Genomic DNA, 27,702 nt, shown 5'->3' with positions numbered 1-27,702 from the left:
TTTTGGAATGTTTTAGAGCACTGTCTGATATAACCAGAAAATCTTGACTATAACCAAATTTTAGTATGGCCAGGTTACCACTGCCACATGGCATCTTTATTGTATTCTAGGAAAAGGTTAACAGAAAACACTTCAGGGAAATTTAAACAAATGCATTAAATGGCAGGTGTGTAGGAGGATGAAGGTTCTTAAAATGTCAGGAAAAGAACATTTATTTTCTCTTTACGTTGCCTTCTATGGATTAAGAAAAGAACGCTTTTAAACAGAAAAGACGATTCTACTTGTTACCATCAAAAAAACAAAACAAAAACCAAACACATGCACATTTGCAAGTCATTGACTACAAGAAAAGTTCCTCTTTACAAAAATTGCAAAAATGTTCTCAAAGTGTATGATGTACATCCGAGCGTTATTGTATGTATAAACTGGTTTGTTTCAATTTGTATGAAGAAACTTCACTTTAATATCGACCTAAAAAGAAGAACAAAAATGTAGGCATCAATAAATTTAGCTCAAGTCATTTTTTTATTATATAACCTGCAATCATAGGGTATAGTGTTCATGAGCAATACAAAAATAACCTAGATTATAGTAGCGATTCAACAATCATGTCCTTAGATGTCTACTAATTTCTAAAAGGGAAACTGACAAACAGTTCACCCACACTGGGTTAGTTTTACTCCTGTCACCTGTACTAAACTGTGTCACTAACATGAATCAGTCAAGGTATGACCCTCTATTCTACTGCTAAAGCACTTCTATGCGCAATGGAGGCAGGGAGCCAGCTTGCCAAGAATCCCTGCCTCCTCAATGATTCCATATACCCGCCCCGATATAAATCGTTAATTTTCCCTCAATCTCACGTCCTAATGATGCAATAGCCTGTTAGAGTCAGAAGTGCTATTCTTATGCAGTCTTAAGGGCTTAGCGAGGGAGTGACCCCTGCAGTCTGCTACAACAGCACCACACAACTGCAGGTTCTCGTAAGAGTGGCGAAAATCGCATATGTATAGCAGGGATGAGCAAAATGTGGCATATTGAGGATGTAGGAAAGCTTAGCAAGCCAGCTACCCGCCTCCTTTGAACACAAGCGCTTTAGCATTAGAACAGAAGGACGACATTACTGCGACACCACTGGACCGATTCATGCAAGCAACAGTTTATTTACCTGCACTATTATCCCAGTGTATTGAGTAGGGATCATCCGATTATCAGTTTGGCCGATATAGATTTTGGACGTTATCGGTAATTACCTTGCTGATTATCCAATAAAGCCCCGCCCCCCACACCACCGGACCGGCAGAGGCCGCTGCCCCATTGCCTCCCCCATCCCAGGTTTTATAATTACCTGTTCCCAGGGCTACTTCTGGCTCCTGCGGCGTCCTGTGTTACGCTGTGCGCTGCGCTATGACGTCCTCAACGCGACATCACCGTCAGTGCGCACAGCGACAGCTCAGGAGGACGCCGCAGGAGCCAGAAGATGCAAACCCTGGGCCCAGGTAATTATAAAACCGGGGATGGGGGAGGCAATGGGGCAGTGGCAGTCTCTGGGGTGGTGCGTGGGGTCGTGGTGATTGGACTCAGGACAACCCCAGGACAAGCAGGGGGAGAGAAGCGGGTGGCGGCAGCGGTCTCTGGCACCACAAAAGCTGCTGCAGTTCATTGATTTAAAGTGCCTATGGATAAATAGCCAATAACTTATACCGGAATATCGGTATAAGTTATCGGATATCGGCCCTAACCTCCACAGAGTATCGGCCCTATAAAAAAACAAAAAAAAAAACCCCGATAGCGGTCAATCCCTAGTATAGTTTAATGTAGGTAAACAGGCTGTCAGTTTCCCCATTTATGTGCCTTTACAGCTTAATTTCTAAAATACAGACTTATAAAATATTCTGACTGCCTACCACCTTATAGAGAAGCAATTCACACCAATATGCAAGCTCTTGCTCCCTTTTGGAGAGACTTCAGGCCAGCATTCAATAATTTACTTCCATAGTGGTTTAAGTTCTGTTTTTCTAATACATTTAAATACTGCAAGTGATTTGGAACTCTTAAATTTGGCTTAGGCCACATCAGTGTTCACTATTTCTTGAGTCTGCTATAAAATGATGAGACTTGAGTGAATTTTTTTTTTTTTTATATACAATTGTGCACATTAGGAATTTGTCAAAATTCTGCAAAACAACAGACAAAGAAACCCTATTTCTGTATGCAGTTCATGCTTAAATAAACCTAAAGATTCTTTAAGAAACCATTTGAGTGCCAGGATTACATAAAAATGAACCCTGACTGACTTCATTTAACGTCAATGGGACGTATAAGAATGTCAGACATGTGAAAAGTTGACTGGATGGATGCACTTCCCTGCTCACTGCAATATCCAACCAGTTGCACTAAACATTTTTTCCTTGCAATACTTCCTTACAATCTAATAATTTTCTTAATATACTTCATTAAAATTTGATTGGCCACTTTAAACTACTCATATTTTTACCAGTCTTCAATTTAATGCACATAAACCCTGAAAATCCAGCCTTTGGTCCTTTAAAAAAAAAAAAAATCTGAGGGGAGGGGGATGTTCTCTCCATTATGTTCCTCAGAGCACAGACAGCTTGCAGTCTTCAAGAGAAGAAAGTTTTTAAAATGACTGTAGGTTCCCCATTGCTGCTTTAGGGTATGTTCACACTGAAGAATTGGCAAGGAAAGCGTGTTCATTCTTCATGCGGAATGGAGTTCAGCGTCGGAATTCAACTTGCGGAAATTCCTCAGTGTGAACTGAGGAGCGGAAACAATTAAACTATTGGGTTTTTCACTGCTGACTGAATTGGAGGGGTATAAGCAAGCAGAATTATTCAAGTAAATTCCTCTCCAATTCCTCGGTGTAAACATACCCTTTGTCATGAAAAGTATGCATTTTGGTTACAAAGCTGTAAAGAAATCTATTTTTGGCACAAAATACAGGTTTTTCTTCTGTCTTTGCACTATAGTTTCACATGACTGAATTAGAGTTCTATAGAGCATGCATTTAGGCAGAAAATGTTTGTAATAGGGAGAGGGGGAGAAGAGAAGCTCCTCATGCTCCTGGAGAAACAACCCCCAGCCGCTGAAAGAATTTCAGAAAGACTCAGTAATATGTAAAATATCTTTTGATGTATGTATTAAACACATGCATATTATGCATACAGGTCTTAGGGCACATTACTACACCGGTTTAAGCTTTCAAAAAAAAATAAATATATATATATATATATATATATATATATATATATATATATATATATATATATATATATATATATATATATATATATATATATATATATATATATATAATTTTTTTTTTTTTACTAATGACTGTAATGCTTTAACTAGACTACATCAGTGATCAGTGGAAAAAAAAGCGCACAGCAGCTTCTCCCAACTCATTTTAGTGATAAATAGGGGTCTCAGCGTAGAGACTGACCAATCAACTCTTAATATGCATCCAAAAATGACATGCTGCCAACTTTTCAAAAAGGTGCATGCAGCAGTTTTTATTATTATTAACTTAAAGGGGTACTCCGGTCAAATTTTTTTTTAATCAACTGGTACCAGAAAGTTAAACAGATTTGTAAATTACTTCTATTAAAAAATCTCAATCCTTCCTGTACTTATTAGCTGCTGAATACTACAGTGGAAATTATTCTCTTTTTGAAACAGAGCTGTCTGCCGACATGAGCACAGCGCTCTCTTCAGACATCTGTCCATTTTAGGAACTGCCCAGAACAGCATATGTTTGTATGGGGATTTCCTTTTACTCTTGCAGTTCCTAAAATGGACAGAGATGTCAGCAGAGAGCACTGCTCGTGATGTCAGCAGACAGCTGTTTCAAACGGAAAGTAATTTCCAGTATTATTCAGCAGCTAATAAGTACAGGAAGGATTAATATTTTAATAGAATTTACAAATCTGTTTAACTTTCTGGCACCAGTTTTTCACCGGAGTACCCCTTTAACCCCTTAACAACGCAGGACGTAAATGTACTTCCTGGTGATTTGGTACTTAACGCACCAGGACGTACATTTACATCCTGAGCATAACCACGGGCATCGGAGCGATGCCGGCATCATGCACGGCAGGTCCCGGCTGTGGATTGCAGCCATGGACCTGCCGGTAATGGCGGACACCCACCATCCCGCGGATGTCCGCCATTAACCCCTCAGATGTCGTGATCAATACAGATCACGGCATCTGCAGCATCGCAATCACTTAACAGGGTGATAGGATCGCCCGCAGCGCTGCCGCAGCGATCCGATCATCCAGCACGGCAGACAGAGGAGTCTTCTGCTCTGATCTGCCTTCCCGCAGACCAGAGCAGAAGATGACCGATAGCAATGAACAGGGATTAGCAATCGAATGGTTGCTATAAATAGTCCCCTGTGGACTATAAGAGTGTAAAACTAAAAGTTAAAAAAAATGTGAACCCCCAACAACGTAAATTGTCCCATTTCCCCCCAAAAAAGTGTAAACATTTTTATATACATATTTGGTATCACCGCGTGCGTAAATATCCGAACTATTAAAATAGAATGTAAATGATCCCGTACGGTGAATGCCGTGAACGTAAAAAAAAACAACTCCAAAATAGCTGTTTTTTTATAACATTTTATTCCAAAAAATATATAAAAAATGTTATAAAAGTTTTGTATAAACAAATATGGTAATAAAAAGTACAGATCACGGCGCAAAAAGTGAGCCCTCATACCACCGCTTCTACAGAAAAATGAAAAAAGTTATAGGTCTTCAAAATAGGGGGATTTTAAACGTACTCATTTGGTTAAAAAGTTTGCGATTTTTTTTTTTTAAGCGCAACAGTAATAGAAAAGTGTATAATCATGGGTATCATTTTAATCGGATTTACCCAGAGAATAAAAAACATGTCATTTTTACCGTAAATTGTACGGCGTGAAAACAAAACCTTCCAAAATTTGCAAAATTGCGGTTTTCTTTTTAATTTCCCCACACAAATAGTATTTTTTGCGCCATACATTTTATGGTAAAGTGAGTGATTGCATTACAACGGACAGCTGGTCGCAAAAAAAAAAACAAGCCCTCATACTACTCTGTGAATGAAAATATAAAAGTTATGATTTTTTTGAAGGGGAGGAGGAAAAAACGAAGGTGTAAAAATAATAATTGTCTGAGTCCTTAAGGTCCAAATGGGCCGAGTCCTTAAGGGGTTAAGGGAAACTGACGGCTGTTAACTTGCACTATAAACTAGTGTATTGGTTTTAGTGTCTGAACAGGAGTGAAAGGATTTTCCTTACATTGGTCCATGCATTTAAGCTATGGCCCCCTATTAATATAATGCCAATTAGGTTAAATTTGCAATGGAGACTGGAGACCGCTTGCTGAGCTTCCCTGCCCACCTTATGCATATTCATTATTCTTCACTCTCACATCTCATCACGACACAAGAGTGAATGAATATGCATAGCATGGGCGGGCATAGCAAAGAATACAGACAGAGGCAGGGGAGGTCTGCAAACTGGCTGCAGTCTCCACTGCACCCTAAAACTAAATAGCCTTCTAGCAACGGGGGCCCATCTTCAAAAAATGTGTGAACCAGTTTAACTAGTACATTTCACTCTTGTTAACCTGCAATATAAACCAGTGTATTGGCGGTCAATCTGGCAGTATCCCCTAAATTCTCTTTATAATCTTGTATTGTGTTTTTTTGTAAAGAGATTTTTTTAATAGGTCTTTATTTAAAAAGAAAATTGCTTGTACAGCCTCAATAATGTGCTGTATGTGAGCTCTATTTTTTTCAGTACTTTTATAGAGCCTATGATTCTCTCTAGCACACTTATATTTGCTTATTCCTCAGCATTTCTTCATGTTTCAAACTTACGTGGAGAATAAGAGCGAGACCTGGATCGAGACCTGTATCCACCTCTACTGTAGTATGGTGAAGGAGACCGCCTTCTGTTGAAGTGAAGTGTTACAAGATTACACACTTTTTTTTTTTAGACTATTTGGGGCACAAGGTTTTCTTGTTTCTTCAAAACCAAGACCCCTACCTTGAAAACTGATCCCTGTCCTGACCACCACGCCATCCTCCACCACCTCTGAAATACAGAATATTAGATACATGAAGAAATAGAAACCACAGAAAGTATATCATAGTGGTATTCCCACTCCAGACACTTATCGAAAATCCATGGGCAACATACTTCGGATAGATGGAAATGCTGGCTTAGATGTTAAGGCAAATCTGACAACTAGTTCACCCACACTAAACCCAGTATACTATGTTATAGTGCAGGTGAAGAGCTGTAAAATGAGGGTTACTATAGGAAATCCGTTTGTTAGGTGTAGCGTTATGCTTGTAAATAATTTTATTCCTAATGAGCTCCAGCACGCATAGGAGGCAGTGAGCTCGGCCAGCTTAGACCAAAATACTGGTAGATAGAGTTTTTGCTTTAGTGAATATACAGGGTGTGACCCTATTGGAACACCCAAGATACTGTGAGGTGCCATAGTATCCTTACATTTAGACTTCTAAAATACTGGTAGACCTCAATTTAAATATGGTACTACAAATTCAGTAATCAGTATTTCAAAGAAAGATTGCAGAAGATAATACACAGAAAAATAAATAAAATTGACTACCTGTAAGAGGAACGGCTGTAATATTCCCTGTCATCATATCCTCCACGGTCATAACCTCGATCATAGTAGTCTCTTCGGCGTGAACTGCCACTACGTTAGAAGGTAAAGAAAATGGGAGTAGGGGAGAATAAAAAATAAAGTGAATGATCACATTTCAACAGCATAGCAAGCGAGAAGGCTCACTGTACATCAAAGCATTAGTCTCACATTGCTTGGGCATTAGGATACTTCTAAGCTTCCCCTGGAAATCTTTTAGCCTAAGAATTGCTGGTAGACTCATTATCAGACTGCTTCCCAAAACTCTTGTTGGCATTAGTAGAGTCGAGATTTAGGCTGGGTTTACGTATACTGGATATATAATCCCAGCCTAAGCAACCATTCCATTGTTAATCAATAACTGGTTATTGAATGACCTGTACTTCAGAAAGCCTAAGGCTGCAGTGGCAACTGATCTACCTGCCATCTCATTTTGGGAAGCCAGTCTGCCATTTAACACCAGTGACTAACCTATAACAAACCATAGACTAACATATGAAATTATGTTAAATTCGTAAGAGACCACCACCTAATCCTTTATACTTACTAGGTAGGCCTTCCCATGTAAATCCCTGGTGTGGGTGTATGAGGCCTTTTAGTTATTGAGAAGTCAACTCTTATCCTCCTTCCATCTAGTTCCATGCCATTGGCTCTCTCTTTAGCCTGCAGAAAAGCCACTTATTTAGCCACAAAACTCAGTGTAAAGTTGCACAACACACAAGTTAGACAATCAACCTCTGGCTTATGTACAGATGTTTTTGCCCTATAAAGATCAAACACTAACATGATAAATCAATGGGATAGGGTCAAATTGAGGAATAGCTGTGTAGAACACTGCAGATAGAAGGAACATACTTCCTGTCCAAACAGCCATTTGAAAAACGAATACATATGTATGGGGCCAGAGATTAATCTATGTTCTTTTGTCTCAAAGCTTGTCTAGCTAAATTGACTGACAATTTGCTAAATATACCAATAATATATTCTCACCTCCTTTGCATCGTCAACATTTTCAAAATATACAAATGAGAATCCTCTGGATCGTCTTGACTGCTGATCATATACAATGGAGACATCAGCTATTGGACCATATTTCGAAAATACCTCTCTTAGGTCACGCTCTGTGGTATAAAGGCTAAGGCCAAATACACCCAAGCAACAATTGGGATCAGGATTTGCCTAGAGAGAAAAGACATTTTATTAACTTCGCCCATTGAAGTTAGGGATCGACCGATTATCGGTTTGTCCGATATGATCGGCCGATAATCACGATTTTGTAAATCGTTGCAGATATGCCGATAATGTCCCTCCCCGCCCACAGACGACCGTCGCTTCCCCATTGCCTCCCCTCATCCTCTGGCCACATACCGCCGCCCCATCCCTGGTGTTATAATTACGTGTTCCCGGGGTCCGCGATCCTTCTGGCTACGTCGGCATCCTTCGCTGTCACTGTGCAGCAACAGCGCAATGATGAGTGGTGGCGTCACCGTCCGTGCACAGGATGCCGACAGAGCCAGAAGAAGCGCGGACCTCAGGAACCGGTAATTATAACACCAGGGATGGGGGGGGGGGGGGGGCGGCATTATGTTTGCATAAAGTGCCTGCTTTAAATCATTGATCTGCAACAGCTTCTCCTCAGGGAAAAAAAAATAAAATAATAAACAAACAACGATATCGGTCGATCCCTAATTTTATTATGTGAAGGGTATTACTAAACAAAAGCCATCGTAAAAGTAACTTACTCTATTGCCAACATGACGTCTACGATTTGACATAGGAGAGTGGCTATGACTGTGACGTCGTCTATAATCTCTGCTGTATGAACGGCTTCTTGACCTTCTATGTGACCTGGAACGAGTACGAGACCTTGTATAGTGTCGACGAGAACTCCTCCTTGATCTGGATCTTGGGGGTGGAAAGGGGAGCAGACAGAATTAAAAAAGAAAAAATAACTTACCTAAACATTTTCTACTACCGCAAGAAAACCCCTTCATGGGTTAATGTACATAAATTAGTAATTGTATTTGTGCAATGAACTGTACATAAGAGATTAAATGGTGACAACAAACCTTGATTCGGATCTTGACCTTGATTTGGATCTTGACCGTCTTGACCCCTCTTTTGAACGAGATCGTGCTGGAGAACGATTGGGAGAGTGGCTTGCAGACTTTCCAGAGCGCCGTGCACTTCCACTTCTTGAAGCAGATCGAGATTCCTGAACAGAAACAACACACTTAATACAAGAGATAAATTACACTGCATTTGAAGTGTTAAAAAACCTCCTACAAAGTTCATTTTAAGTAGTCTTCACTAGGAGTCTGAGGGACAAGTTTACTTACAACCCCATTTTGACCTACGTATTTTACCCTGTATGCTCTCTTTAAAGATAATTGCATGCATATATTTTGATATATACAGGGACACAGAAACAGACTAGTAATTACTTAGCGTAGAGCTTTATGATCCCAGATTACTTCTTATCTTAACTTCATTTTTATTTCTTTCTTCATTCTTCATTTTCAAAATTCTGACTTCTTTTCATCTTCCCCACTTCATACATATTCCTCAAAATTCTACAAGTAGGGCTTCAGTTCTGACAATTAGCATGCATACTTTATTTTTCATATTTCAGCTTCAATTATTTCTGAGCTTCAAAAAATTCTCATATAATAAACGTGTCAAATGACGACTTCTGTTTTTTCCTTCTTCAATCTTAACCTTAACAGAAAAAGAACAGGATGGAGTTTAAAATCTTTTGGATCAAAACTCTGACAAAGCTAGTAGAATGTAAAAAAAAAAATATATATATATATAAAAATAAAGTATCCTAATGCCATAACTGCCTTGAGTTCCCTATTTTATTTCACTTGTCCTGAAATGTGAAAGGGCTTCTATTTTCCAGTATACAAATTTGCAGCACCCAGTCAATTTAGACTACACTATTTCAAATGGGAACATTTAAAATGCTTTTAAAAATGCATTACAGATCTAATTGCCATGTGTACAGAGAACTTGCAAGGTGGGCCTGCTCCACATCCAGCACTTGTAAGCTGCATTTGGCAGCAGACAGCTCCAGCTAATAGCTCAGAGAGCTTCATTGCCACTGTTGAAATGCCACTGTCAACTGACAGCTGCATTTTAACATTATTCGGTGCACATCACTGGTGGTCCAAGAATTTGGCCAGCTCACTGCAGATCCAGGTCACTGAGGTCTTCTGATCGACCTGCCATGAGTGATCTGTGAATACAGCCTGCCTATGGCAGACAGTAGAAACAGATCACCTATTGCTGTTTGTCCCCTGCGCAGTACTCCGGTACCCCAAACAAGTAATGTTTTCAGGATTACCCTACATGCCTCCTCTTAGTCCAGTCGGTTGCTCTGAGCAGCAGAGCGCTGATTGCATACCGTTCAATGCTACGGCACAGCATTGATCAGTGTAATCAAAAGATTGCATGTAATAGTCCCCTGTGAGGACTAAAAAATGGTGTAAAAATAAAAAAAAGTTAAGTGTGATTTAACCCTCCCCCCCCCAATTTAAAAAAACAAACACAAAAAAACACATGTGGCATCGCCACGTGCATAAGTGTCCAAACAAAAATATATTAAAGTGCACGGTCAATAGCGTACACAGGGAAATTCATAAGTCTAAAATTGTGTATTTTTTGGTCACTGCATACACAAATAAAAAATTAAGCGATCAATAAGTCCCATAAAAAAAATTATAAAAGTTTTAGACCAAGGCGCAAAAAATGAGCCATCATATGGAAACATTTTATATATAGGGGTCAGAAGAGGAAAATTTTAAATATTCAAAGTTTCGTACAAAAAGTTCACTTTTTTTTAAAAAGTAAAACAAAAATCAAACCTATATAATTTAGGTATCATTTTAATTGTATGGACTTACAGAATATAACGCGTCACTTTTACCGACAAGTGCACTGCGTAGAATTTTAAGTCCTCAAAGTTACAAAATGGTGCTTTTCCCCTTAAATTTTGCCTAATTTTTTTCTGGTTTCACCATAGATATGGCAGTGAAGTAATTTACAGTATTATAAAGTAAAATTGGTGGTGCAAAAAACAACCCTTCATATGGGTCTGTAGGTGGAAAATTTAAAGAATTATGCTTTAGAGATAAAGAAAAAATGAAAGTTCAAAAATTAAAAATGGCTCTGTCCTCATTGGACATTTAACACCTCAACCAGTCATTGGCTGAGCAGCAGTATGACACACTGGACCAGATGTCAGGTGCCACAGGAGTGCTGGAGGTTAATAGATTTTATTATTTTTTTGGACATTTTTACTTCACCCCTCCTGCCAGATAATCCATGCAAGAATGTGCACAAGGACTATGGGAATGTTGTCATGTTGTACGTAACATGCCCTACATGGCTTTAAATGTAGGGGTTCTTCAGGGCCTTTCTGCCAGATCCAACACTGGGTGTAGAGAGATGCTGCAAAGGCAAGCTCAGGGAGGACAAAAACCTCCCGTGGAGCAGAAGGGCTGCATCATCAAATAAACCTTTTAAGAAACAGCCAGAGTGTTATGCAAATTTCCTATTTAATAGTTGCCTCAGCTCCGGTCCCATCTGAACTACAGAAATCTCTCTCCTTGCCAGATGTCAGAACATTACAACCCCCACACACCCTTCCAAACTTCTGTCTCTCCATTACTGGTCCGTTTTTGGTCTCTCCAATTATATGGTAATCCCTTTACAGACTAACAGTTCTGTAGATGTTTATAAACCGTTTCCCCACAATACATGCCCCATTGATGCGACTGCCTCACAAACCTAAACATATGCATTATGTGAAATTATTTCTTGCTAATTCTTAAGTTTGAAAGGTTTATACATTCTAATCCCCTATGTGCCTGCCATGCTTTCATAACCTACTTGGCTGTAACCCACTAAGGTAGGTCAGGCATGCTCAGTTCAACTGCCACCTCCTGGTAGTTCCAGAAAGTACTGACTCACTGTCCATTGTACATATAAGCAAGGAAAATCTGTTGAGGCTCCACTATCTCAGGAACAGGGACTCTGGAGCCGTGGTGGGCCTGCATGACTGCCACTGTATTCATTCTCTATGCGAGCTCCACCACTTCCAACAGCTGTCTATCGAGTATTGACGTCACGACTTCACCCCCTTGTGACATTCCGACCCCCCCAATGCAAGAGCCATCACGCCCCTCCCATTGATTTTCATCAAGGGGGCATGGAGTGACGTCACGATACTCCAGCCCCATAGTAGTGACCCTTCTTCAGACACTGAGCGAACATTGCTCTGTGCAGCTGCCACAGGTGGGTGTCTGCATGAGACATCTTATACCCTATCCTTTTGGATAGGAGATAAGATGTCTTCGGGCCGGAGTAACCCTTTAAGGACAGAGGGCATACCTGTACACCCCGAGTCCCGTTACCAGGGTATGAATGACACGAGCTGAGCACGCCTCAAACCCGGTGGGCCCCAACTGCTATCAGCAGCCAGGACCAAAGGCTAATGCCGGGCACTGCCAATCGGGCTGATGCCCAGCATTAACCCTTTAGACCAAATGAAAGTGAAATGTCTCGCCAGCTCAGCAGAGCTGATCAGAACTATAGTGACAAAATCGTGATGTCTCGATCAGCTGAGAGGACTGCGGGAGGGTACTCACATGCCTCCTCGCTGTCTGATCAGTGTTCTGCTGCTCCATGCCTCTCCAGCAAGTTGAACTGATCAATTCTATGCTATGGCATGTTTCAGCCCCCTACTTTTTTTTTTTTTTTTTTACACCATTTTATAGTCCCCATAGGGGACAATAACACGCAATCATTATATTGCATACACTGTTCAATGCTATGTAATAGCCTAGAATTGATCAGTGTTATCACTGCCAGTGCCAGGAGTGTTTTTTTAACGTGGTGTCTAAGCTGTTAATGTCAGGCACCACAGCAATCAGTGATGTCCGGTATTAGACACTGCTCCCGTTGGTTGATAGCTGCCGGGACCGGCCCACTATCAGCTCCTGAGCCTGTGTCATAGAAGGGGAGCTGGCGCAGGATGTACATGTACGCCCTGCTTCCTTAAAAGGGTACTTTTTTTTTTAATCAACTGGTGCCAGAAAGTTACAGATTTGTAAATGACTTCTATTAAAAAATCTTAATCCTTCTTGTACTTATTACTGAATACTACAGAGGAAATTTTTTTTGTTTTGGAACACAGAGCTCTCTGCTGACAACTCTGTCCATAGCAGCATATTTTGCTATGGGGATTTTCTCCTACTCTGGACAGTTCTTAAAATGGATAGAGGTGTCAGCAGAGAGCACTGTGGTCATGATGTCAGCAGAGCGCTCTGTGTTCCAAAAAGAAAAGAATTTCCACTGTAGTATTCAACAGCTAATAAATACTGGAAGGATTAAGATTATTTTAATAGAAGTCATTTACAAATCTGTAACTTTCAGGCACCAGTTGATGTAAAAAAAGTTTTCCACCAGAGCACCCCTTTACCTCTTAAGGACGCATGATGTACGCGCAAGTCATGAGTCCGCTACCGATCATAGCGGGTCGGGCCTGGCCTCTAACAACGGCCGGGACCCGTTGCTAATAGTGTGCGGCCTTGATCGCGGTGCAGCGCGCTATTAACCCTTTAGACGCAGCGTTCAAAGTTGAACGCTGCGTCTAAAATGAAAGTGAAACCATGCCGGTTAGCTCAGGGAGCTGTTCAAGATCACAGCATCCCAAACAGCTTACAAGACTGCTGAAGGATCCCTACCTGCTTCCTCGCTGTCTGATCGCCGAATGACTGCTCAGTGCCTGAGATCCAGGCATGAACAGTCAAGCAGCAGAATCATCGATCAGTGGTTTCTTATGAGAAACCACTGATCAATGTAAAAGATCAGCGTGTGCAGTGTTATAGGTCCCTATGGGAGCTATAACACTGCAAAAAAAAAAAAATAGAGTGAAGGTCATTTAACCCCTCCCCTGAAGAGTTTGAATCACTCCTTTTCCCATAAAAAAATAAAAACAAATAAAACTGTAAATAAAAAAAACAAACGTGTGGTATCGCCACATGCGGAAATGTCCGAATTATTAAAATATATTGTTAATTAAACCGCCAGTCAATGGCGTACAAGCAAAAAAATTCCAAAGACATAAAAAGTGACCAAAAATGCACTGTTTTGATCATGAAAATAAGCAATCAATAAGTCCTAGCAATGCAAAAATGGTACAGTTAAAAACTTCAGATCACGGCGCAAAAAAAATAAAAAAATAGAGCCTTCATACGTGTAAAATGTATGTTAAAATGTAAAGTGATCTGTTAAAATGTTATAACGCCATTACAGAGCTAGCAGAACTGCAGCAGGATACCGCCTCTGACCGCCAGCGGGGTGTCTGCTCCAGTAAGGAGGGAGGGAGGAGTACAGGGCAGGCCAGACAGGTACTAGTGGTGGGGGACTCAATTATTAAGGGGACAGACAGGGCAATCTGTAACAAAGACCGGGATCGCCGAACAGTGTGTTGTCTGCCTGGCGCACGAGTTCGGCACATCGCTGATCGGGTTGACAGGTTGCTGGGCGAGGCTGGAGAGGACCCAGCAGTCATGGTACATATTGGCACCAATGACAAAGTAAGAGGTAGGTGGAGTGTCCTTAAAAATGGATTTCAGGGACTTAGGCCGCAAGCTTAAGGCAAGGACCTCCAAGGTAGTATTTTCTGAAATACTACCAGTACCACGAGCCACACCAGAGAGGCAGCGGGAGATCAGGGAGGTAAACAAGTGGCTCAGAAGCTGGTGTAGGAAGGAAGGGTTTGGGTTCATGGAGAACTGGGCTGACTTCGCTGTCGGTTACCGGCTCTACCGTAGGGACGGGCTGCACCTCAATGGGGAGGGTGCAGCTTTGCTTGGGGAGAAGATGGCTAGAAGGGTGGAGGAGTGTTTAAACTAGGGACTTGGGGGGAGGGAACCTACAGCAAAGAGGGGGAAGATAGTGTAGATAGAGAGGTGGGAATTATAAATGTACCTGGGGGTGGAGCGGAGGGAGGGGTTAGAATAGTTAATAGGAATAGGCTTCATAGGAAAATAAAACTTACACCCTTGAATCCCATTAACCCCAATAACATAAAGGATGGAAATGTAAAGTCTATGTTCACAATAACAGAAGCCTAGCAAATAAAATTGGGGAGCTTGAGGCCTTGATACTGGAGGAACATATTGATATAGTTGGGGTCACTGAGACATGGCTGGATTCCTCGCATGACTGGGCTGTCAATCTGCAGGGGTTTACATTGTTTCGCAAGGATAGAATGAACAGAAAAGGTGGTGGAGTCTGTCTGTATGTAAGAAGTGGTATGAAAGTCAGTGTGAACGATGCCATAGTGTGTGATGATTCTGAGGATGTGGAATCACTGTGGGTAGAATTACAAAAAGAGGTAAATACTGAAAAAAATTATACTTTGTGTAATCTACAGACCCCCTAATATCAAGGAAATAGAAGGTCGGCTGTATAAACAAATAGAGAGGGCTGCCCGGGCCGGTACAGTGGTAATAATGGGAGATTTTAACTATCCAGATATAGATTGGGGTCCGGGGTTGGCTAAAACTACAAAGGGGCGACAATTCCTAAATTTATTGCAGGATAATTTTATGGGCCAGTTTGTGGAGGACCCAACAAGAAGTGATGCCTTGTTGGATCTGATCATTTCCAACAACGCAGAGCTGGCTGGTAATGTAACTGTGCGGAAAAACCTTGGTAATAGCGACCACAATATAGTTACTTTTGACTTAAAATGTAGAAAATAAAGACAGGCAGGGAAGGCAAAAACATATAACTTTAAAAAGACAAACTTCCCTGGGCTCAGGGCTGCACTACAGGACATAGACTGGGGGGAGGTGTTGTCAAACACTAATACAGAAGGTAAATGGGACATCTTTAAATCAACTCTAAATAACTATACAGCTAAATATATACCAAAGGGGAACAAATATAAACGACTAAAACTAAATCCTACATGGCTGACAAATGTTAAAAGAGCAACAAAAAAAAATAGCCTTCAAAAAATTCAAATCTGATGGGTCAGCTATAACATTTACACAGTACAAGGAGCTTAATAAAATCTGTAAAAATGTAATAAAAACAGCAAAAATTCTAAACGAGAGACAGGTGGCCAAAGAAAGCAAAACTAATCCTAAATATTTTTTTAGATATATAAATGCAAAAAAAAAAACAAGGACAGAGCATGTAGGACCCCTTAATAATGATAATGGGGAGGTTGTCACGGGCGATCAAGAGAAGGCGGAGCTACTGAATGGGTTCTTTAGTTCTGTATATATTATGGAAGAAGGAGCTGACATTGGCCAGGTCAGTGCTGGTAACACATCATGTAATGAACTCAACTGGCTTAATGTAGAGATGGTACAAGGTAAGTTAAGTAATATAAATGTAAGCAAATCCCCAGGGCCGGATGGACTACACCCAAGAGTTCTTAGAGAGGTAAGTTCAGTAATATCTGTACCCCTGTTCATGATATTTAGAGATTCTCTGGTGTCTTGTATTGTGTCAAGGGACTGGCGCAAGGCGAATCTGGTGCCAATCTTCAAAAAGGGCTCTAGGTCTTCCCCAGGAAACTATAGACCGGTAAGTTTAACGTGCATTGTGGGTAAATTGTTTGAAGGACTTATAAGGGATTACATACAGGAATACATTGGGGATAATTGTATTATAAGTGATAGCCAGCATGGGTTTACTAAGGATAGAAGTTGTCAAACCAATCTAATTTGATTTTATGAAGAGGTGAGTAGAAGCCTTGACAGAGGAATGGCTGTGGATATAGTGTTTCTGGATTTTGCTAAAGCTTTGATACTGTCCCTCATAGACGTCTGACAGGTAAGTTAAGGTCTTTGGGTTTGGAAATTTTAGTTTGTAACTGGATTGAACACTGGCTCATGGATCGTACCCAGAGAGAGTGGTGGTCAATGATTCGTACTCTGATTGGTCCACGGTTATTAGTGGTGAGCCCCAAGGTTCAGTACTGGGCCCGCTGTTTAATTTATTTATCAATGATATAGAGGATGGTATTAACAGCTCTGTTTCTATCTTTGCAGATGACACCAAGCTTTGTAGCACGGTACAGTCTATAGAGGATGTGTATAGGTTACAAGATGACTTGGATAGACTAAGTGTCTGGGCATCCACTTGGCAAATGAGGTTCAATGTGGATAAATGTAAAGTTATGCATCTGGGTACTAATAACATGCATGCATCGTATGTCTTAGGGGGGATTAAACTGGCAGAGTCACTGGTAGAGAAGGATCTGGGTGTACTTGTAGATCACAGACTACAGAATAGCATGCAATGTCAGGCTGCTGCTTCCAAAGCCGGCAGGATATTGTCATGTATAAAAAGAGGCATGTACTCAAGGGACAGGGACATAATACTCCCCCTTTATAAAGCATTGGTAAGGCCTCACCTGGAATATGCTGTTCAGTTTTGGTCACCTGTCCATAAAAGGGACACTGTGGAGCTGGAAAGGGTGCAGAGACGCGCGACTAAACTAATATGGGGCATGGAACATCTTAGCTATGAGGAGCGATTAAAGGAGTTACAATTGTTTAGTCTTGAGAAGAGACGTTTAAGGGGGGATATGATAAACGTATATAAGTATATTAATGGCCCATACAAAAAATATGGAGAAAAACTGTTCCAGGTTAAACCCCCCCCCCCCAAAGGACGAGGGGGCACTCCCTCCGTCTGGAGAAGAAAAAGTTTAGTCTCAAGGGGCAACACGCCTTCTTTACCATGAGAACTGTGAACTTATCGAACAGTCTACCTCAGGAACTGGTCACAGCAGGAAATTTTTACAGCTTTAAAACAGGATTAGATACATTCCTGGAACACCACAACATTAATGCTTATGAATAAATATAAAATCCCATCCCTTCCCCAATATCGCGCCACACCCCTACCCCTTAATTCCCTGGTTGAACTTGATGCACATATGTCTTTTTTCGACCGTACTAACTATGTAACGGCGAAGGATGTATATTTACGTCCTCCGCCGACTCCCGCGATATATCCGGTCGGTCCCGCGGCTATCAACGGCCGGGACCCGCAGCTAATACAGGACATCACCGATCGCGGTGATGCCCTGTATTAATCCTTCAGACACGCCGATCAAAGCTGACAGCGGAGTCTGAAGTTAACGTGAAAGTATCCCGGCTGCTCAGTCGGGCTGTTCGGGACCACCGCGGTGAAATCGCGGCGTCCCGAACAGCTTACAGGACACCGGGAGGGCCCTTACCTGCCTCCTCGGTGTCAGATCGGCGAATGACTGCTCCGTGCCTGAGATCCAGGCAGGAGCAGTCAAGCGCCGATAACACTGATCACAGGCGTGTTAATACACGCCAGTGATCTGTGTAAAAGATCAGTGTGTGCAGTGTTATAGGTCCCTAAGGTCATTTAAACCCTTCCCTAATAAAAGTTTGAATCACCCCCTTTTCCCATAAAAAAAAAATAAAACTGTGTAAATAAAAACATACGTGGTATCGCCGCGTGCGTAAACGTCTGAACTATAAAAATATATTGTTAATTAAACCGCACGGTCAATGGCGTACACGCAAAAAAATTCCGAAGTCCAAAAAAGCACTTTTTAAAAAAATGTTTATGTTATAAAAAGTGACCAAAAATGTGATCAAAAAGTCTAATCAAAACAAAAATGGTACTGAAAAAAACTTCAGATCACGGCACAAAAAATGAGCATTCATACCGCCCTGTACGTGGAAAAATAAAAAAGTTATGGGGGTCAGAAGATTACAATTTTAAACATATACATTTTCCTGCATGTAGTTATTTTTTCCAGGAGTACAACAAAATCAAACCTATATAAGTAGGGTATCATTTTAATCATATGGAATTACAGAATAAAGAGGTGTCATTTTTACCGAAAAATGTACTGTGTAGAAACGGAAGCCCCCCCCAAAAGATACAAAATAGCTTTTTTCCCCAGTTGTGTCGCAATGATTTTTCCCCCCCCGTTTCGCCGTAGATTTTTGGGTAAAATGACTAATGTCACTGCAAAGTAGACTTAAATGCAAAAAATAAGCCATCATATGGATTTTTAGGTGCAAAATTGAAAGTTATGTTTTTTTAAAGGTGAGGAAAAAACAAAAAAGTGCAAAAAACTGAAAAATCCCGGGTCCTTAAGGGGTTAAGTTGTTAAAAGGGTACTCCGGTAGAACACTGTTTTCCATATCAACTAGCACTAGAAAGTTACAGATTTGTTAATTATTTCTATTAAAAATTCTAATCCTTACAGTACTTAGCCTCTGTATTCTACAGGGGAAGTTGTGAAGCTCTTTTCAGTCTGACCAAAGTGCTCTATGCTGACACCTTAGTCCATGTTAGGAACTGTCCAGAAAAGGAGATTTTTCTATGCGGATTTGCTTCAACTCTGGACAGTTACATGTGTCAGCAGAGCACTGTGGTCAGACTGAAGAGAGCTTCACAAATTCCTATGTAGCATACAGCATCTAAGTACTGGAAGGATTAAGCGTTTAATAGAATTAAAAATTATGTTTAACCCCTCAAGAACCAGGCCAATTTTATTTTAGCATTTTCATTTTTTCCTCCTTGCCTTCTAAAAATGGTAACATATTTTCATCCACAGACTAGCATGAGGGCACAGTTGTCCTTTTTATGGTAAAATTAGTGATTTCATTACAATGTATAGCGCAACCCAAAAAAAAAATATATATATATATTTGTGGGGAAATTAAAAGAAAACTGCTATTTTGCAAGGTTTCATTTTCACGGTGTACAATTTACAGTAAAAATTATGTTCTCTTCATTCTGTGGGTCAATACAATTAAAATGATACCCATGATTACACACTTTTCTATTGTTGCCCAAAAAAAAAAAAAAATAAAAAAAAAAATACGCAAACCAACCAAATTAGTAAGTTTAAAATCATTTTGACGACCTATAACGTTTTCATTTTTCCGTATGAGGGCTCATTTTTGGCGCCGTGATCTGTACTTTTTATTGATACTACATTTGTGTATAAAACTTAATTTTTAAAACAAAATGTGACAAAAAAAAGCAGCAATTTTTGACTTTTTTCATTCATGACTTACTGTACGGTATCATTAACATATTTTACTAGTTTGGACATTTACGCACGCGGTGATACAAAATGTTAATTTTTTAACACTTCTTGGGGCTAAAATAGGGGGGGGAAAGGACATTTTAAATTTTTACTGGGGTAGGGGATTCTTCAAATTTTTTTTTTAAACCTTTTTTATACTCTTTAATAGTCCCCATACGGGACTATTTATAGCAATCACTTGATTGCTAATACTGTTCAGTGCTATATTCAAGGCAGTGTTATAGGTTATCTTCTGCTCTGAGATCGAGCAGACCTGAAGAAAACGGGAAGGAAGCAGAGGCAGGTGAGGGGACCTTTGCTCGCCAGGTTAGCTGATCTGATCTCAACGGGCGATCAGAACAGCATAAAATGTAGCCACGCTGCCGTGATCTGTATTGATCACTGCATCTGAGGGGTTAATGGCAGACATCTGCGCAATCGCATATGTCTGCCATTCCCTGGCTGTTATCAGCTGCTGGCACCTGCTGAACATGACCTGTCACCACTCCGATGCTCGCGGTCACGTACAGGACGTAAATGCACGTCCTGGTGCGCCAAGTATTGCCACAATAGGAAGTACATTTAAATCCGACCTCAGTGAGAACAGCAATTCCCCGTTAGGGAAATTGCAGGGGGAGGGGTCCCAGCAGTTGGACCCCCCCCCCCCCCGCGATCAGACATCCATTATCCTGTGGATAGGGGACAAGTTGTATTTTGCTGGAGATTTCCTCTAACTTTCTAGCACCAGTTGATGTGAAAATATTTTCTCCCACTTAAGTACCCCTGTATTGTTTTAAAAAAAAAAAAAAAAAAAAAAATAAATATTATATTATATATATATATATATATATATATATATATATATATATATATATATATATATATATATATACATATACACATATATATACACACACACACACAAACACTAACATTTAACCCCTTAACGACCAAGAACGTAAATGTACACCCTGGTGCTGTGGTACATATATTTACGTCTTGTACATGACCGCGAGCATCTGAGCAATGCTCTGATCATGCGCGGCTGATCACAGCTGCTGATCACAGCCAGGGACACGCCGTAATGGCAGACATCCGCAATCGCACGGATGTCTGCCATTAACCCCCCAGATGCCATGATCAACACAGATTACGGCATCTGCGTGAGTGCGGTCAGAAATATGGATGATTGGATCGCCCGCAGCGCTGCCGCGGAGATCCGCTCACCCAGAACGGCACACGGAGGTCCCCTCACCTGCCTCCGCTGAGATTACTACATTCTAGGCTTCCGCTTCATCCAAGAACTTGCAGCCCTAGACAATGTTCACTAGTCCCGTAGTGAAAGCATGAAGCAGGGGCAAAGTAGGTGTTCTGCAATTTCATACATTAAAGGGGTGTGACGAGGAAGGTACGAAAAATAAAAATGCCCCAAAGCCACCACAATACCTGTTGTGTCCCCAGTAGTGATCCTTGTTATTTTTGCCAGCTCCTGTGGCCTGTTTTCTTCTGAATATTCGTTTTCCTTGCAGCTCACACTACAACTCTCAGCAGTCCGTGCAGCTCTGTGTAATGGCTGCCAGCCAATTGCTATTACTAGAGATGAGCGAACTTAGAGTAAATTCGATTCGTCACGAACTTCGGCTCGGAAGTTGATGACTTTTCCTGCATAAATTAGTTCAGCTTTCAGGTGCTCCGGTGGGCTGGAAAAGCTGGATACAGTCCTAGGAGACTCTTTCCTAGGACTGTATCCACCTTTTTCAGCCCACCGGAGCACTGGAAAGCTGAACTAATTTATGCAGGATAAGTCATCAACTGCCGAGCTGAGAAGTCCGTGACGAATCAAATTTACTCTAAGTTCGATCATCTCTAGCTATTACTATCTGTGTGCATACTAGGGATCGACCGATAGATTTTTTTAGGGCCGATACCGATAATCTTTTGAGGTTAAGGCCGATATCTTATACGGATATTCCGTTAAAAATTATCGGCTATTTCTCTCCCCCCCACCCTGAAGCCGCTGCAGATAATTGATTTAAAGCTCCCTGCCTGTATAAAGCCCCCCTGACTTATAATACCCCCTGTCCTGTGCCCCTCATATATTGCCCCCTGTTCAGTGCCCCTCACATATAATGCCCCATGTCCTGCCCCCTCAGGGGGCATTATATGTGAGGGTACAGGACAGAGGGTATCATAAGTCAGGGGGGGGGGCTGTCATGTCCCCCCCCCCATATCCCCCTGTCCTGTGTTCCTCACATATAATACCCCACTGATATGTGCCCCTCACTTATAATTTGCCCGTCCATCCATACAGCACCTGAGCAGTGCTCACCTCACACGCTGCTACGTTCTTGTACTGTGAGTGAGAGCTGCAGGGACGTGATCTCCGGCGCGATGATGTGATGTCACCTCGCCGGCCTGCCGTGGATGACGTCCCTGCGGCTCTCACTCACACTGCAAGAATGAAGCAGCGTGAAAAGTGAGCAAGTGGAGGACCAGGATAGCTGACAGCGCCTGCTCCACCATGCCGTCAGGCAATTGCTCCACACAGCAAAACAAGGCATGCGCACGAATCACGGGACTTCAGTCCGGGCCTGAAGTTCAGGGCTGGGACTGAAGTCCCACGATTCGTGCGCACGCCTTGTTTTGCGCATTATCGGCAGGTTAGAAGCAGATAACGGGGGAAAACGTGAATATCTGTCGATAATATCTTCCGTGCCGATAATCAGTCAATCCCTAGTGCATACTATGTTGTTGTAAACAGGGTTACAAGTCTTTTCTTTCAAACTATCCCTCCCCAGCAATAAATCATGCTATACTCTGAATGGCAGCAGTCCGTGATCAGATCTACGGCAGGCAAAGAGCAGCATTATGTGCAAAGATGTGACTGAGAATCTTGAAAGGAGAATGGGCTCTGCCGGGAAGATCCTCATACAGGGAGGGGAGGTGTGGCTGTGAAGACAAGACAGAAACCACGTGGTGTTTTTCCAGGAGGGTGGGATTACTCTTGGGGTATGATCACACTGCGGAACTGTAGCTGAATCTCCGCTTGCGAAATTCAGCGAGCGGAGATTCAGCCTGGCAGACGCCGTTGGCGGTAGGACCGCACGGCAATGCGCCGTCACTATTGGCGGCTATGCAGTGTTCGCGGACTTCTGCGCAAAGAACGAACATGTTTTCTTGGCCCGAAACAATTTCAGCGGCGGACAATTCAGCAGTGTGAACGGGTCTCGCGGAAGACCCATTCACACAGATGCGAACGTTCACTGTGCGGAATTCCATGAACACAAATTTAGTGAGGGCTTTGCACCAAGACAAGGTGGATCTGATAATGGCATATTTCACTCACTTCCTGTATGCAAGTGACAGAGGGAAACTGCTCTATAAAGCTAATGAGTGCTATTTAGACAAATAGGTTGGTGAGAGGGAAAGGATGGGCTATGGGCATTTGTTTTCTAGTCCACTTAAAGGAGTACTCCAGGGAACTGCTTTCTCTTTCCCCCATTGCCCCAAAGGAGAGAAAAAGACAGGGGTGTTGAAATTGAACTTGTTCTAGGGACTAAAATTGGATTTCACTACTGTAAAAGAATTTTTTTTAAACTTTTTGTACTAAGTATGCTTGAAATTGTCTGATATCTTTAACTTATTTTCCCCATATACATGCATAAGGGCTTTTTTCCCACACCATAATCTGTAGTTTTTATTGTTACCATTGTGGTATTGATCTGCCTTTTTCATGGGTTTACTTAATTTTTTCTGGGATATGCAATTTTGAGGTTTGGCATTTCTTTAACATTTATGCCATACACCGTACAGGATAAAAAATTTTTTTAATAGTTCAGAATGTTAAGCACACAATGACCCCAGACAGGTTTACATATTTTTTTATGGAAAATGGGATCCACCCCACTAGACAACCAGGGTCCCTTTAAATGCTCCTTTTGACACTGCTGTCAGCGGTGATCTAAAGGGTTAATAGCTGGCCACAGTGATAGCCACATGCTGGCTAACAGCAACGGCCCTCAGCAGATAGGAGCCTGCACCATGCACACTTGACAGTACCATGCCGTACATACATTTCATGGTGCCATTTAAGTCCTGGATACCATAGCAGCACATGGCCCTGCTAAATACCTTCAGAATTCACATACCCAGCTCCCTGGCCTGTATGTTCTGGGCGTCAGACACTAGGCTTTCCACACCCCGGAAAAAGTAGCCAAATGATGTGTACTACTATTAAGAGATCATGAAGGAAAAAAATAAAATTAATTAATAAGTCTTACCCCCTATCTGAGCCAAATATAGCTGAACAGCTCTCCAATAGAGATATATGGAGGGGCATGGCAGTTGTGACATGCCGCTCCAATGGAGAGCGGAGTGCCCGAACAGGAGATCACTCCTTTAGGGTGCATTCACACACTATTTGTTCTTGCGGGTTTTCCGCTGTATATTTGAAAGTGGGCGGGCTCTTCTCGGCTGTCCGTAGCAGATTTTCCGAGGCGGAATTTACGCCGCAGTCCCTAGGTGACTTCAATGGGGCTTGTGGCAGATTTTCCGCAGGGTAAATTCCGCCACGGACAGCCGAGAAGAGCCCACTCCCTTTAAAATACGCAGCGGAAAACCCGCAAAAACAAGTAGTGTGTGAATGCACCCTGAAAGGAGTAGTTCTGCACACACTTTTATCCATTCCAGGCTACAAAAAAAATTAAGAAAACTAACTTGCCTGCCTACGCACCCCCGGAGCTCTGGTACAGGTGTTCGGACGCCGAGCTGTTTGCTTCTTACTTCCTGTAAGCCCGGCACGTCACACGGAGCTTCAGCCTATAACCGGCCGCCTGACTACTTCTTTAAACTAGAAGCCTTCAAAATGGCTTTGAAGAATTGACTTTCCATCAAAAATATTTGGCACTATTGCATTTGTACCAAACAGAGTTAAATTTATTCTCCACTTTCTCTGCAGGAAGGTGGCGTATTGACTAGGGATCGACCGATATCAGTTTTTAGGGCCGATACCGATAATCGGTGGAGGTTATGGCCGATAACTTATACCGATATAAGTTATCGGCTATTTATCCCAGCGGGCGCTTTAAATCAATGCACAGCAGTGGCTTTTGAGGTGCCATAGGCCGCGGCCACCACCCGATTCTCTCCCCCTACCTGTCAGGGTGGTCTGGGCCATCCTTCCTTCCTGTAGTGTCCGGCAGCATTCCGGGTGGAGGGTGAACCAGTCCGGGCTGTCCTTCTCCAGGTGTCATCTTCTCCACTCCGGGCAGGCTCCGGCCTAGTAACACAGCATAGACGCCGCTGCGCAGCGACGCCCGTGCGCAGCGACGCCCGTGCGCAGCGGAGAAGGACAGCCCGGACCGGTTCACCCTCCACCCGGAAAGCCGCCGGACACTACAGGAAGGATGGCCCGGACCACCCCCATTACGGGTAAGTTTTAATTTTTTTTTATTGACTCGGAGGGTGGGGCCCGACCGGTCGTGGTGGTGGTGGGGGGGGGGGGGAAGGGGCAGGGCATTATCGGCAAGGTAATTGCCGATACCGATAATGCCCAAAATCGTGATTATCGGCCGATAATCGGTCGATCCCTAGTATTGACCACTGCACAAAGCGATGGCTGACACGCCCCCTCAGTACAACTATGGCAGAGCCTGAGCACTGCCTTCAAGCCCCGTACAGGAGATCACAGGGGCCCCCAGCAGTCAGATCCCCGGCGATCTGAAACTTATCCCCTATCCTAAGTTTTTCAGCACTGGTCTACTCCTTTAAGATTTCTAAGAATCATGTGCAGTTGTCATGTTCCACTGGAAGTTGTATGGTGATTTAGGGGGAGATTTATGAAAACCTGTCCAGAAGAAAAGTGGTTGAGTTGCCCATAGCAACCAATCAGCTTGCATCTTCCTTGTTTCAGAGGCCTTATCAAAAATGCAAGATATGGGCAACTCAGCAACTTTTCCTCTGGACAGGTTTCCATAAATCTCCCCTTTAGTGTACAGTGTTGGCAGAAAGCTGCAGCCCATCACTGGCCTCATGGTGACGTCATCCCATTCCAGCTGGATTTCCAACTCCAGCAAATATTTGTCACAGCTTTGAGGTAGCGCACACAAAAACCCCTCCCCAGTGCTATTTTAGCAACCCCTGTGCAATTTCAGCAGTCTGCATGCAGTACCTGCTGTATGTTATTTGACTGTCCACTCCTGCAAGTTTTCTTACAGGTCCAGCAGGATCCTACCCCAATGAAGTCCTCTACCTCAGGCGTCAGATGCTGTACATGAAGGAAGAGACCACCAAGGCAAGTGACTGATACAGCAGCCATAGTCCATACCAACCTTTGCGGGCTTTCTGCCTGTGACCAGCTGGAGCCTCACCCCCACTGTGTACATGAAGTCAAGCAGGGGATAACAGGTGTGGAAAAATCAGGGGTGAGTAAAGCAAAATTTTACTATTATGTACTCCCTAAATTATATTAAAAAAATATCCACACTCACACAGCTTTGTCAACACAAAGGTCACCTGGCACAGCTTTTTTTTTAGACAACTCAGTCAATGGGGGAGATCAAAATCTGTTCAGAGGAAAAGTTGCCAAGTTGCTCATAGCAACCAACCAGATCACTTTCCTTTTTGAAAAGGCCTGTGAAAAAAAAAGCAGCAATCTGGTTGCTATGGGCAACTCCGCAACTTTTCCTCTGGACAGGTTTTGATAAATCTCCCAATATCTTTAAATAGCTATTGTGTGCTATTGTGATCTTCGGTCAGCATTTAAAAAATGCAACTACTGAGAGCCCATTTTATAAGCTACATAAGTGCCTCCAGCTGTTGTAAAACTACAACTCCCAGCATGCCCGGACAGCCTTCGGCTGTCCGGGCATGCTGGTGGTTGTAGTTTTACAACATCTGGAGGTACCCTGGTTGCAGAGAGCTATATCAATGGAGTATAAACAAAGAACACCGCATTGATGCATTAGGCGAGGGCGCATGTTACCCGGTGGTTAAGAGATTAATCTAGTAATGGGGGAGGGGACCACCACACACACGGATGTACTCCGGAATATCCGGCGCGCACAAAGAATGCATGCAACGCGGTTGAATCCCCGCCACTTCTCACTTGTCTTTGAATAGGGGTAGGTACATGGTTATACCTATTGAAGCACGGCCACCACATAGAAAGTACATATTTTAAGTAAGCACTGACCATGAGTATGCTTACACGTAAAAAGACGAATGTAAAAAGTTCACAAGATGAAGCTTTTCTTCCTAACACCGTGCACGTGTAGATCAGAGCTCCTCGTCACACTCTGGGCCTCACGTTGGCAAAAGTCGTCACCGCGAGAAGCCATTTTAAAGAGCAGTTACTAGGCTCACAAAATGGCGACCGGCTCTTCAGCTGCAGGGACCGCGCCTGCTGGGACCTAGTACCCTCGTTACAACACTAGCGTGCAGTAAACACTGTCGTGTTACCCTAATATACAGAGACCGGGTTTAAAATGCTTCCATTATAAAATGAAAGAAAACCTAGAGGGGGGGAAAAAAAAAAAACCTGCGCGTTTGTGTCGCAACACTCGCCACCCCAGGCAGCCTCACATAAGGATAGAGAATGGACGCAAGTACTAACCCGATCGCCGAAATTCTGCTCCCCGCTATCACTCATCTTCGCTACTTCACCGCCTTCGTCTCCACTTGTTCCTAGGAAAATGGAAGCGCTTAGCGACGTCGATATATCTAGTGAGAAGGCGTCAAGTCTCCTCCTCCTAAGCTGGGAGGGGCTGCTCCGTTGGAGTCTGCGCTTTGTGTAATGTGCGCAAGATTGTTCCTTTTCCAATCTAAGAAAAGTGCTATGCGCATGCCCGAGTCTACGCTATTACCGTAGACCTGTAGCGCTAGCGTAAATCTGCGCAT

At 42.5% G+C, this 27,702-nt stretch overlaps 2 protein-coding genes across 8 annotated transcripts in view; one reads left to right on the top strand and one right to left on the bottom strand.

The window, feature by feature from the left end:
• Positions 1 to 58: 58 nt before the first annotated feature.
• TRA2B (transformer 2 beta homolog) lies at positions 59 to 27,647 on the bottom strand. Of its 6 annotated transcripts, none has more exons than XM_056535471.1 (10): positions 27,419 to 27,644; positions 9,177 to 9,407; positions 8,759 to 8,904; positions 8,432 to 8,594; positions 7,680 to 7,868; positions 7,237 to 7,352; positions 6,654 to 6,746; positions 6,062 to 6,109; positions 5,893 to 5,966; positions 59 to 471 (listed from the first exon to the last, which is right to left on the bottom strand). In XM_056535471.1, exons 2-10 carry the CDS (start codon positions 9,204 to 9,206, stop codon positions 461 to 463), a joined length of 870 nt encoding a protein of 289 aa, XP_056391446.1. In that variant the 5' UTR covers positions 9,207 to 9,407; positions 27,419 to 27,644; the 3' UTR covers positions 59 to 460. The 6 variants fall into 6 exon arrangements, with proteins under 6 accessions (XP_056391446.1, XP_056391448.1, XP_056391447.1 ...); XM_056535473.1 differs by lacking the exon at positions 27,419 to 27,644 and adding an exon at positions 27,014 to 27,032; XM_056535472.1 differs by lacking the exon at positions 27,419 to 27,644 and adding an exon at positions 26,999 to 27,014.
• VPS16 (VPS16 core subunit of CORVET and HOPS complexes) overlaps positions 26,880 to 27,702 on the top strand; it is a 309,167-nt gene continuing 308,344 nt past the window's right edge. Inside the window, exon 1 of one of the 2 annotated variants that reach the window (XM_056535465.1) lies at positions 26,880 to 26,927. The gene's annotated coding sequence lies outside the window, so the exon portion shown is untranslated. Of the gene's footprint in view, positions 26,928 to 27,165; positions 27,246 to 27,702 lie in introns of those variants that run through there. The other variant, XM_056535467.1, reaches the window with a different exon arrangement.

The sequence above is a fragment of the Hyla sarda genome, chromosome 8 (assembly GCF_029499605.1).
Source record: "Hyla sarda isolate aHylSar1 chromosome 8, aHylSar1.hap1, whole genome shotgun sequence".
Lineage (NCBI taxonomy): Eukaryota > Metazoa > Chordata > Amphibia > Anura > Hylidae > Hyla > Hyla sarda.
Note: the sequence above shows the minus strand (reverse complement) of the source record. Positions and strands in the feature narration are given on the sequence as shown.